This window comes from Mobula hypostoma, chromosome 5 (genome assembly GCF_963921235.1).
Source record: "Mobula hypostoma chromosome 5, sMobHyp1.1, whole genome shotgun sequence".
NCBI classification, from domain to species: Eukaryota; Metazoa; Chordata; class Chondrichthyes; order Myliobatiformes; family Myliobatidae; genus Mobula; species Mobula hypostoma.
Genome location: NC_086101.1, coordinates 104,271,378 through 104,284,029, shown reverse-complemented (window position 1 = coordinate 104,284,029; position 12,652 = coordinate 104,271,378). Strand labels below are relative to the sequence as shown.

The 12,652-nt window shown below is 44.6% G+C and overlaps 1 protein-coding gene across 2 annotated transcripts in view; it reads left to right on the top strand.

Moving 5' to 3' along the window:
• The first annotated feature begins 2,267 nt into the window (after positions 1 to 2,267).
• mpdu1b (mannose-P-dolichol utilization defect 1b) overlaps positions 2,268 to 12,652 on the top strand; it is a 160,936-nt gene continuing 150,551 nt past the window's right edge. The window contains exons 1-2 of one of the 2 annotated variants that reach the window (XM_063047564.1): positions 2,268 to 3,224; positions 4,847 to 4,912. In XM_063047564.1, coding sequence (XP_062903634.1) covers positions 3,128 to 3,224; positions 4,847 to 4,912 — 163 coding nt within the window. In that variant the 5' untranslated portion in view covers positions 2,268 to 3,127. The remainder of the gene's footprint in view (positions 3,225 to 4,846; positions 4,913 to 12,652) is intronic. The other variant, XM_063047563.1, reaches the window with a different exon arrangement.

The window sequence follows — 12,652 nt, the reverse complement described above, 5'->3', positions numbered from 1 at the left end:
AATCTGCAACCACAAACAAACTGCTGGAGGGGCCCAGCAGGTCAAGCAGCATCTGCAGTAGAATGAGACTGATAACTCCTTCACACGAGGAAATCTGCAGATGCTGGAAATTCAAGCAACACACACAAAAAATGCTGGTGAACTGCATCTCTAGGAAGAGGTACAGTCGACGTTTTGGGCTGAGACCCTTCGTCAGGACTGACTGAAAGAAGAGATAGTAAGAGATTTGAAAGTGGGAGGAGGAAGGGGAGATACAAAATGATAGAAGACAGGAGTGGGAGGGATGGAGCTAAGAGCTGGAAAGTTGATTGGCAAAAGGGATACAAGGCTGGAGAAGGGAGAGGATCATGGGATGGGAAGCCTAGGGAGAAAGAAAGGGGGAGGGGAGCCCAGATGCTGCCTGTGTGTGTGTGTGTGTGTGTGTTGCTTGATATCTCCTTCCCCCATTGATGCTGCCTAACCCACTGATCCCCCAGAAAATCAATTGTTGTTTTGGCACTCTATATCTTTTTAACACAAGTTAAATTTGTTTACTAATGCCTCCACTGACTGTTCCCAAAATGTGTGGATGCAGTTCATTCAGACCCTGGCTTTATCCACAGAATTTGATTTTTTTAAAATTAAGTGCAATAGTAAACAATAGCCAGATCAGAAATGCTGATCAAGTCAACTTGTTCCCAAAGAGAACTCTGATAGGCCAATCAGATGGTTCACTGCTGCTCAGCAATAGAACACAAAAAAATCATATGTACAATTAAGAAACATTAAAAAATAGTAGAAATACTGGAGTTATGATGATCATGATGAAGTCTGCTGGAGAGATATTTATACACATTCTGTCCTCCATAATGGATTCTGCAGACACCAACAGAATTAATGAACTCATTCATAAGGCCAGTGTTGTTGTGGGGATGGAACTGGACTCCCTGACAGTGGTGTCTGAAAAGAGGATGCTGTCCAAGTTGCATGCCATCTTGGACAATGTCTCCCATCCACTACATAATGTCAAAGTTGCTGGTGAACGCAGCAGGCCAGGCAGCATCTGTAGGCATGATGCAGGACTTCCTTCAGTTAGTCCTGATGAAGGGTCTCGGCCTGAAACGTCGACTGCACCTCTTCCTACAGATGCTGCCTGGCCTGCTGCGTTCACCAGCAACTTTGATGTGTGTTGCTTGAATTTCCAGCATCTGCAGAATTCCTGTTGTTTGCACTACATAATGTACTGGGTGGGCACAGGAGTACATTCAGCCAGAGACTCACTCCACCGAGATGCAACAGAGCGTCATAGGAAGTCATTCCTGCCTGTGGCCATCAAACTTTACAACTCCTCCCTTGGAGGGTCAGACACCCTGAGCCAATAGGCTGGTCCTGGACTTATTTCCTGGCATAATTTACATATTACTATTTAACTATTTATGGTTTAATTACTTATTAATTAATTATGGTGCAACTGTAACGAAAACCAATTTCCCCCGGGATCAATAAAGTATGACTATGACTATGGAATATAAAATCTTCCTGTTTAAATGAACTTCTTCATTGTTCATTATTCCAGAGGTGTGTAAGTGAAGTAATCTTTCATCTTTGTGTCGGTTTGTTAGCTTCTCAAGACTCCATTTCCATACCAATCCTCACCTATTTACAGATGACCCTGAAAAATAATGTAGACATGGTGCCAGGTTTTTAACCTGCTCCAAGACCAATCTAACTCTCCCTTCCCTTAAAACCCTCCATTTTTCTTTCATCCATGTACCTATAGAAGAGTTTCTTAAATATTCCTAATGTCCATGAACATCGTCACAAGTCAAACGCTCCAATTCAGGAAACATCCTGGTAAATCTCCTCTGCACCTACCTTCCCATAATGAGGTGACCAGAACTGAACGAACGAACACACACACACACACAGCAGGAAGACAGTACAGAATGTTCCCGTAACTCGGCAACTTCCCCAAAGTGCTTCCTGTTTTAAAACGTTTTTTTTAAAATACAAAAACCATCAAATAAACCCCGACAATGCTGGAAGCTCTCCGTAGGCCAGGCACACCCGTGGAGAGAGGGAACGTTAACACAGTGCATTGAACACTACTGTACAGAACAGGCCCCTTGTCCCACGATTTGGGCTGACTTTTTAACCTCCTGCAAGATCGATCTAACCCTTCCCTCCCACAAAGCCACATCTTCCAGCCGAGTTTCCCTGGATCCCGTGCCGCATATCACATCCACTGCTTTACCTTATTATGATCTTACACTTTATTTATGTGCACTCCATTTTCTCTGTAGCTAAAACACATTATTCTGTATTAAAAGTACATTTTTATTATCAACGAATGTATAAATTATACAGCCTTGAGATGTGCTTGCTTAAAGGCAGCCACAAAGCAAGAAACCCGAAACAACCCGATTAAAAAGATAAACACCAGAGAGAGAGAGAGAGAAAAAAATGATGCAAACAATAGAAGCAACAACATTCTGAACCAAAATTAGTCCTTCGATCCGAACCCCAGAGTAGGCCCAAAGTCTCGCTTATCAGTTCATCATGTTAGCGGGCACGGAGCACAACAGCCGGGCATAACCTCAATGCCATGGAGAGAGCGATTATCATTATTGTTTTACTTTGTGACCTGATCTGTATGAACAGTGTACGTGATAATCCCCTTGCATCCTGCGCATTGGAGTCTCTGTAAGGCAACCAGTCAGAATGCTCTCGCACGGCAAGAGGCTGCTGTGGAGCCGCACGTCAGGGTCAGGCCCGAGACCTGGATTCTTTTCCACAGACATTGCCTGAGCTGCTGAGACCCTCCAGCGTTGGGCGTGTTACTCTGGATTTCCAGCATCTGCAGACCTTCTGTTTGTGACGGGGGGGGAGGGGGTCGCCGTTTTAGTTTTGATTGTGGCTGCAGCACCAAACAGCTGTCCTACTATATTAGGCAAATAAAACCCTACTTCTTTGAAATTAAACTTATGATTAGATAGTGTATATAATAAACGAGAAGGGGCAGGATATTTGTTGCACCAAAGGCCAGGCGGGTAGGAACCTTAGACATCGGACCGTGGAACAGTTTGTTTCCGCCCGGACGGTCCGGAATGCGACACTGTGGACGCCGCTAGGTGGGAGGGTTGCGGAGATGGCGGTCGCCGAGCTGCTGAAGACTTTCCTGATAAACTTCCTGCTCACCGAGCGCTGCTACGATGAACTCCTCCTGGAGCTGAATTTCCTGCATGGTGGGTCCCCGTCGCCTTAACCACGCGGCGATGGCAAGCTGACTGTCTGCGGGCCATATGATTTCCGATCCCCGCACTCGATTGGCTCACTACGGAGCACTGTGACCAAATCCGCTCGGGTCTAATTGGTGGAGTTGGGTGTCAATCACTCGAGGAGCCCCGGACTTCTTGAAATGATGTCCTTGGTGCTGTGGTGGTCGTTGGGACCACTCCAATCCACAACCTATAGGGAGGCGATTTTAAAAATGTTTTATTTTCTATAATATTTTATGTGTAATGTGGTAGATCTATTTAACTTAAAGATTCAAAGTATGTTTATTATCAAAATATGTATGGAGTAGGCAACCCTGTCTTCCCACAGACAGCCACAAAGCAAAAAAAAACCGTGTTAGCTGTTCAAAGAGAAACATCAAACCCCCCAATGCACAAAAAAGCACAGACAAGAACAATGGGGGGAAAAACTGGCGAAAAGCACAGAATATAAAACATCAAACCGTAAATTCATTGAAACAGCCCATGTTCAGTGTCAGCTCAGCTCAGTTCAGTTTAGCGCAGCGTTTTTTGTTGACTGCAGCCCACCAAGCCGGTCCACCCCGAACAAAATCGCACAAGATAGCAACAAAAAGGAGTGACACATCCAACATGATCTACAGGGGCCAGTTCATAAACTGTGTTGATAAAATCTTACCAGAGGCCCAATACTCTGGCAGCGTTGAGCAAGAGGGAAAGGAAGATTGTTTGAATGCAGGCATGTTCCTCTGGGAGCAGCGAGCTCGAAAGAGACGAGTCAAGCTCAGGCAGACGGTGCTGAACACCCACTCACCTTCCACTCCCGTCCTCATTGATTTCAATCTTCCTTGGAGAGAAATGGAGTTAATCCAGGCTTCCTTCCCTCCAGTCCACGCTCTTTGCTTGAAACCTCACTGACCTCTCTCAGAGAAAGCAAAATGCCAGATTGTTCATTCGGTCTGAAAACACACCAACAAGATATGGAACACAGTAGCAGAATCATATTTGAAAGAAGTAAAAGCAAAAGAGGTGGTTCCATGAACTGTCTGAAGGATGCAATGTTCAATGGTGCCATCTCCTCCAGTAGAAAAAGGAGTAGGAATAACTGCCTGGTCTCTCTACCCTGCTGTACCCCGACCGACCCACCTCCCAGTGCCACCATCCTTCATACTGTCACAGAGCAGCACAAGAAGCAGGCCTTTCAGACTAACTTCCATGCTGATCAAGGAGCCTTCCAGAGCTTGTCCTATTTGCTATCTAGGTACCTGTCCGAATTGAAAATATTGTATTCATATCTGGCTGTACACTTCCTCCAGTGTCTTTTTCCATTAACGTCTGTGTGAAAAGGTTTTGCGTCTGCTCTTTCACCTGGAATCTATGACCACTAGTTTATGATCCCCCAGTACTGGGGAAAAGCACTATGAACACACTCTCCTGACCTGACAAACATCCCTGTTGTTCATTCCTTCCTTACCACATAAAACACCCTATCCCGGTTCATGTTTACTCTCCCACAGATGCTGTCCAACCTGCAGAGTAACCCTAGGATCCTGTATTTTCATTCAGGCTCTGTGCAGGTGAAACATTAACATTTTATCTTCCATTCCTTCCAGTTCCGTGTTTGAAAATCCTCCTCAGCAAGCTCTTGGGGCTGGGAATCATTGCGGGATCGGTGATGGGTGAGTACACCTGAACCTAGTACCACTAAAGCAAAATCCACTTCATTAGTCAAGGATTGAGTTCAAGAACAATGAGGTAATATTGTAGCTCTATAAAACCATGATCGGACTACGGTCTCAGTTCTAAACTACAAACTCATCTCCATAGCTACTGCCTGACCAGCTGAATTCTTCCAGTAGGTTGTGTGTGTTGCTTGGAGTATTGCATTCAGTTCTGCTCACCTCATTATAGAAAGGATGTGGAAGCCATAGAGAGGGTGCAAAGGAGATTTACCAGGATGCTGCCTGGATTAGAGAGCTTGTCTTATGAGGATAGTTTCAGTGAGCTAAGGCTTTTCTCTTTGGAGAGCAGAAAGGTGAGGGGTGGTGTACAGGATGATAAGAGGCATAGAAAGGTGAGGGGTGGTGTACAGGATGATAAGGAGTGGGTAGCCTGCACCTTTTCCCCTCCCCATAGCAGAAGTGGCAAATATGAGAGGGCATAATTTTAAGGTGTTTGGAGGAAGATTTAGGGGAGATATCAGAGTTGAGTGACAGGATGGAAATATGTCTCTACCAAAGAAGGTGTAAGATGCTCTGTCCCTCTGGTAGCCTGCAGATCACCCTTGGGTAAGATGTTTAGCCCTTGTTTAGCCCCCGATCAGGGTCACGTGAAGTGGTGGGTGGTTGTATGAGCAGCTGGTGCAGATCACAGGTCCAGGTTGTGCGACCACTGACACCAGGCAGACAATCTCCACAAACTATTCATAATGGTTGGGGTCACCCGTCTTGTAAAGACACTGCCCAGAAGAAGACAATGGCAAACCGTTTCTGTTGAAAAATTTGCCAGGAGCAATCATGGTCAGGGAAAGACTGTGGTCGTCCATGTTGTACGACACGGCACGTAATGAACGGACATCAGGGGTGAGTTTATACAGAGTGGTAGGTATGTGCAACATGCTGTCAGGGGTGGTGATAGACACATTGATGATAGAAAAATGGAGGGCTGTGTGGGAGGGAACGGTTAGATTAATTTTGGAGAAGTTTAAAAGTTCAGCATAATATTGTGGGCCGAAGGGCCTATACTGTGCTGTACTGTTCCATGTTCTATGTAAGGCCTGGGACTACCATTCACAGGTTGAGAAGCAATGCTAACATTTTATCCTGATGAGCATCTTGTGAATGGGAAGGCAGAGAGGCTGCAGTGAGTGCTGTTGTCTCCCCCAGCTCCAGCAACCCAGGTTGAGTGGCGGGTTAGGTTAAAGTGTTCAGAGGGGTCTTCTCCTCTTGTTTTCTTGTAGATGAGAGACTGATATGGGCACCTGGAGCAACAAAGATTCTGTTGTTGGGCCGCAGCCAAGTAGGTTGGTGAGGTGGGGAGAGAATCGTCATCACATAGGGTCAAATTTCTACATCAGGAAGGGAGAAAGCTGGTACTCAGGGTATTATATCTCAATGCACAGAGTTTAATAAAAAGGTGGATGATCTTGTTGCACTATTACAGATGGTCAGGTGTGATGTTGTGGCCATCACTGAATCGTGGCTGGAGGATGGTTGTAGTTGGGAGCTGAATGTCCAAGGTTACACATCGTATCAGAGGGATGGAAGGTAGGTAGAGGGGGTGGCGTGGCTCTGCTGGTAAAGAATGGCATCAAATCATTAGAATGATGTGACGCAAGATCAGAAGATGTTGAATCCTTGTGGGTTGAGTAAGAAACTGAACTGCAAGGGTAAAAGGCCCCTGATGGCAATTATATGCAGGCCTCGAAACAGTAGCTGGGATGTGAACCACAGATTACAACCGGAAATAGAAAAGGCATATTAAAAGGGTAATGTTATGATAATCTTGGGAGATTTCAACATGCAGGTCAATTGGGAAAATCTGGTTGGTAATGGATTGCAGGAGAGTGAGTTTGTTGAATGCCTATGAGATGGCTTTTTAGAGCAGTTTGTCATTGAGCCTACCTGGGGATCAACTATACTCAATTGGGTGTTATGTAGTGAACCGGAGGTGATTAGGAATCTCAAGATAAAAGAACCTTTTGGAGGCAGTGATCAGACTTGAAATTGTGTTCAACTTGAAATTTGAAAGGAGAAAGTGAAGTCTGACATAGCAGTATTTCAGTGGAGTAAAAGAAATTACAGTGGTATGAGAGGAGTTGGCCAAAGTAAATTGGAAGGAGATGCTGGTGGGGATGACACCAGAGCAGCAATGGTGTGAATTTCTGTGAAAAATGAGGAAGGTGCAGGATAGATTTATTCCAAAAATGAAGAAATACTCAAATGGCAAAATAGCAAAATCATGGCTGACAAGGGAAGTCAAAGTTAATGTAAAAGCAAAAGAGAGGGCATACAACAGAGCAAAAATTATTATTTTTTAAATGTTTTAATTTTCTTTTCCTCCTTTTGCTTTTATATCTTACCCTTAAACAAAATTCCCCTCACCCACCCTCCCCGCATATACCATGGCAGGTAATATATTTACAATAAAACACTTCAGAAATATAAGTATGGACATTTCACAGCCATACCCCCACATTCCTTCAAGACGAAGGCCCACACACATCCACAATACATCAGATGATCCAGAATACACTCGTATTACAATGCATTAATCATCCTATGAGGTAAACCATGTGCACGTTAAAAGGGGCAAATCCCCAAGTACAATCAAATGCCCTCAACTGGTAAGTAATTCCTTAAAACTCCCAAAATATGACAAGAAAGGTCTCTATGTTGAATAAAACTTTTTCACAGACCTCCTCAGAGTAAATTTAATCTTCTCTAGTTTCAGAAAAAACATTATGTCCTCTAACCAAGCAGCAGCAGATGGGGGTGGGGGGTGGGGGTGGCATGGCAGATTTCCAGACCAGCAAGATTCTCCAAGGGGCCATAGCGATGTAAATGCAATGATATCCGACTGGCTTGCATTTAAACCCAAAACATTATCTGCCACACCAAATACAGCTATAAGTGGGGAAGGTCTGCCACAGGAAACAGTTGAGGCCAGTTCATTGGCTATAGTTAAGAGGGAGTTAGATATGGCCCTTGTGGCTACGGGGATCAGGGGGTATGGAGGGAAGGCTGGTGCAGGGTTCTGAGTTGGATGATCAGCCATGATCATAATAAATGGCGGTGCAGGCTCGAAGGGCCGAATAGCCTACTCCTGCACCTATTTTCTATGTTTCTATGTTTCTATGTCTCAGTGTCACTCCCAGAACCTCACTGAGAATTTTTAAAACCAGTACCCAATAGCCATCAAGCCGAGGGCAAGACCAAAATGCATGCACTAAACCAGGCGAAGAGAAGGAACACCTGTCACAGCCAGTGTTTGTCCCAGGATATATGTCAGCAAGCCTGGCTTTACTTAAATGTACCCTGCGTAAAACTAAATTGTATGAGCCCCAGTCTAGCACATCGTGACGAGGAATGAACCCTATTCAATGCTTTTGCCCAATATTCCTCAGCCAGATCCATACCAAGGTCATCCTCCCACCTGGTCTTAGTTTTATTTAGATCTTGAACTCCCAAAGACATCAGCTGAGAGTATAGAAACATAGAAAATAGGTGCAGGAGTAGGCCATTCGGCCGTTCGAGCCTGCACCGCCATTTATTATGATCATGGCTGATCATCCAACTCAGAACCCCGCCCCAGCCTTCCCTCCATACCCCCGACCCCCTTAGCCACAAGGGCCATATCTAACTCCCTCTTAAATATAGCCAATGAACTGGCCTCATCAGTTTCCTGTGGCAGAGAATTCCACAGATTCACCACTCTCTGTGTGAAGAAGTTTTTCCTAATCTCGGTCCTAAAAGGCTTCCCCTCTATCCTCAAACTGTGACCCCTCGTTCTGGACTTCCCCAACATCGGGAACAATCTTCCTGCATCTGGCCTGTCCAATCCCTTTAGGATCTTATACGTTTCAATCAGATCCCCCCTCAATCTTCTAAATTCCAACGAGTACAAGCCCAATTCATCCAGTCTTTCTTCATATGAAAGTCCCGCCGTCCCAGGAATCAATCTGGTGAACCTTCTTTGTACTCCCTCTATGGCAAAGATGTCTTTCCTCAGATTAGGGGACCAAAACTGCACACAATACTCCAGGTGTGGTCTCGCCAAGGCCTTGTACAACTGCAGTAGTACGTCCCTGCTCCTGTACTCGAATCCTCTCGCTATAAATGCCAGCATACCATTCGCCTTTTTCACCGCCTGCTGAACCTGCATGCCCACTTTCAATGACTGGTGTATAATGACACCCAGGTCTCGTTGCACCTCCCCTTTTCCTAATCGGCCACCATTCAGATAATAATCTGTTTTCCTATTTTTGCCACCAAAGTGGATAACTTCACATTTATCCACATTAAATTGCATCTGCCATGAATTCGCCCACTCACCCAACCTATCCAAGTCACCCTGCATCCTCTTAGCATCCTCCTCACTGCTAACACTGCCACCCAGCTTCGTGTCATCCGCAAACTTGGAGATGCTGCATTTAATTCTCTCATCCAAGTCATTAATATATATTGTAAACAACTGGGGTCCCAGCACTGAGCCTTGCGGTACCCCACTAGTCACCGCCTGCCATTCTGAAAAGGTCCCGTTTATTCCCACTCTTTGCTTCCTGTCTGCTAACCAATTCTCCACCCACACGAATACCTTACCCCCAATACCGTGTGCTTTAAGTTTGCACTCTAATCTCCTGTGTGGGACCTTGTCAAAAGCCTTTTGAAAATCCAAATATACCACATCCACTGGTTCTCCCCTATCCACTCTACTAGTTACATCCTCAAAAAATTCTATGAGATTCGTCAGACATGATTTTCCTTTCACAAATCCATGCTGACATCATTAAAGCTAAGATTGAGTTTTTCCCACACCATTGCAGGTAGTAGATCAGGAAAAGAGGGAAATTTTTCCTTGACAAAATGGCGAGTCTGCAGGTATTTTAAAAAAATGATTATGCGGAAGACTATATTTACTGCACAGGTCATCAAAACTATTAAGTATATTATGAGTGTACAATTCCTTAATGCACATAAAACCGTTCAAACCCCATTGTCTAAAAACTGAATCGAGTGTAGAGGGGGGAAATAGATGGTTTCTGTGAATGGGACCCAAAACTGAAGCTGATGTGAACTTATAGTGGCAGTGAAATTGATTAAAGATTTTGAGGGTGGAGAGCACGATCGGGTTAGATGTGAATTGAGAGGATTTCAATGGTAAGGAAGAATACACTAAAGCTGGGAGAGACGAGGAGTGGCAAGTCCGTGTCTCAAGCAGGCACCAGTTTATATCTGGCCGGTGGAGCCAAAATAATACCTTTTGAATGTTCGATGCCCAGTAATAATGAATAAAGCTAGGAAGGCCCATACCACCTATGTCACGACCTCTTTGGAGAATGCACTTATTAACCCTTGGGACCTTATTTTCCCAAATAAAGGAGGTTATAGCTTGGCCGACTGACTTGAAAAATGATTTGGATAAGGAAACTAGCAAGCACTGGAACAAATAAAGAAATCTAGGAAGTATAGTCATTTTCACTGATTGAATTCTCCCAGCTATAGTAAGGGGTAATCTGCGCCATCTCTCAAAATCAGCCTTCATTTGGCTAACCTGAGGCCTGTAGTTAGTTTCAAACAGAGATGTAAAAGAGAGAGTAACGTGTATTCCTAAGTATACAAAACCATCTTGAGATAAAGGAAAAGGCAAAGATTCCTGTCGGATCTGTAGGGCCAAGTTATTAATGGGAAAGCACTTGCTTTTTTGAAGGTTCAGTTTATAGCCAGAGAAGGCTCCAAATTGACCTAATAATGACACAATAGCAGGACTGCTATCTGCAGGGTCGCTAACATAAAGTAAGAGGTTATCAGCATATAGGGATACACGGTGTTCCATGTCCCCTCTCCTAACGCCGTGAAATAACGTAGTTGACTTAAGTGCAATAGAAAGAGGCTCAATTGCAATTGCAAAAAGAAGAGGGGACAATGGGCAGCCTTGGCGAGTGCCACGTGTTAATGGGAAATAGTCAGATCGAAAATAATTTGTCTGTATACATGCTAAAGGCGAGTGATATAGCTTAACCCAGGCTACAAATATTCTGCCAAATCCAAATTTCTCCAAAACACTAAACAAGTATACCCACTCCACTCTATCAAATGCCTTCTCCGTGTCCAAGGAGATAACAACCTCCCGACTCAGAGAGGCACTGGATGAATAGACCACATCAGCCAGTCGACTGATATTAAAAAAAGAATGGCGATTTTTAATAAGACTTGTTTGATCACCTGAGATTATCTTGGGAAGGGGGTGTTCTAAATAGCACACAAACACTTTAGCCAAAATTTTCACATCCACATTCAAAAGTGAGATGGGGCGATATGATCCACATTGAGTTGGGTCCTTGTCCTTTTTAAGAAGTAGTGAAATAGATGCCTGTGAAAGAGTAGGGGGTAAGGAACCGTTCTCCAAAGATTCCTGAAACACTTCTAGAAGGACTGGTATGAGCTTATCTTCTATCGGATAACCATCAGGGCCTGGTGACTTACCACTCTGCATAGCTATAATGGCATTATTAGTCTCTTCCTGCCCAAGAGCCCGATCTAAATTCTCCGCCTCCTCTGATTCAAGAGTTGGTATTTCCAAATTATCTAAAAAACGTTCCATATTTGTTATATCTGAGGGAAACTCTGAGGTATACAGAGAGGAATTAAAAGCTGCAAAGATGTTATTAATCTCTTTTGGATTGCTTGTCAAGTTTTGGTGTGTGTCTCTTATCTGGGGAATAAGTCGTGGTGCAGCTTGACGCTTCAACTGATGAGCCACAAGCTGGCTCGTCTTGCCACCACATTCATAATAGAGGCCACATGTCTTAAGAATTAATTGTTCTGATAGGTTTGTAGATAGGAGATTAAACTACGCTTGCAAATCAAGCAACACACACAAAATGCTGGTGGAACGCAGCAGGCTGGGCAGCATCTATAGGAAGAGGTACAGTCGACGTTTCGGGCTGAGACCCTTCGTCAGGACTAACTGAAAGAAGAGATAGTAAGAGATTTGAAAGTGGGAGGGGGAGGGGGAAATCCAAAATGATAGGAGAAGAGAGGAGGGGGAAGGGATGGAGCCAAGAGCTGGAAAGTTGATTGGCAAAAGGGGTACAGAGCTGGAGAAGGGAGAGTATCATGGGATGGGAGGCCTGGGGAGAAAGAAAGGGGGAGGGGAGCACCAGAGGAAGAGGGAGATCAGGCAAGAAGTTATTGTGAGGGGGACAGAGAGAGAGAGAGAGAAAAAAAAGGAAAAAGTGATAAATAAGGGGTAAGAAGGGGAGGAGGGGCATTAACGGAAGTTAGAGAAATCAATGTTCATGCCATCAGGTTGAAAGCTACCTTGCCGAGGCACAGCGACAACTTGCTGATATCTCCTCTTATTTACCTCTCGATCATGACCCAGGAGCACCAGGCCATTGTCTTCCTCACCATCACCAACCTTATCAGCTCTGGGTATCTCCCATCCACTGCCACCAACCTCATAGTTCCCACACTCCATACTTCCCATTTCTACCTCCTACCCAAGATCCACAAACCTGCCTGTCCAGGTAGACCCATTGTCTCAGCTTGTTCCTGCCCCACCGAACTCATTTCTGCATAGCTCGACACTGTTCAATCCCTTCCCACCTATGTTCATGACACTTCTCATGCTCTGAATTTTTTCAATGATTTTAAGTTCCCTGGCCCCCACCGCTTTATTTTCACCATGGATGTCCA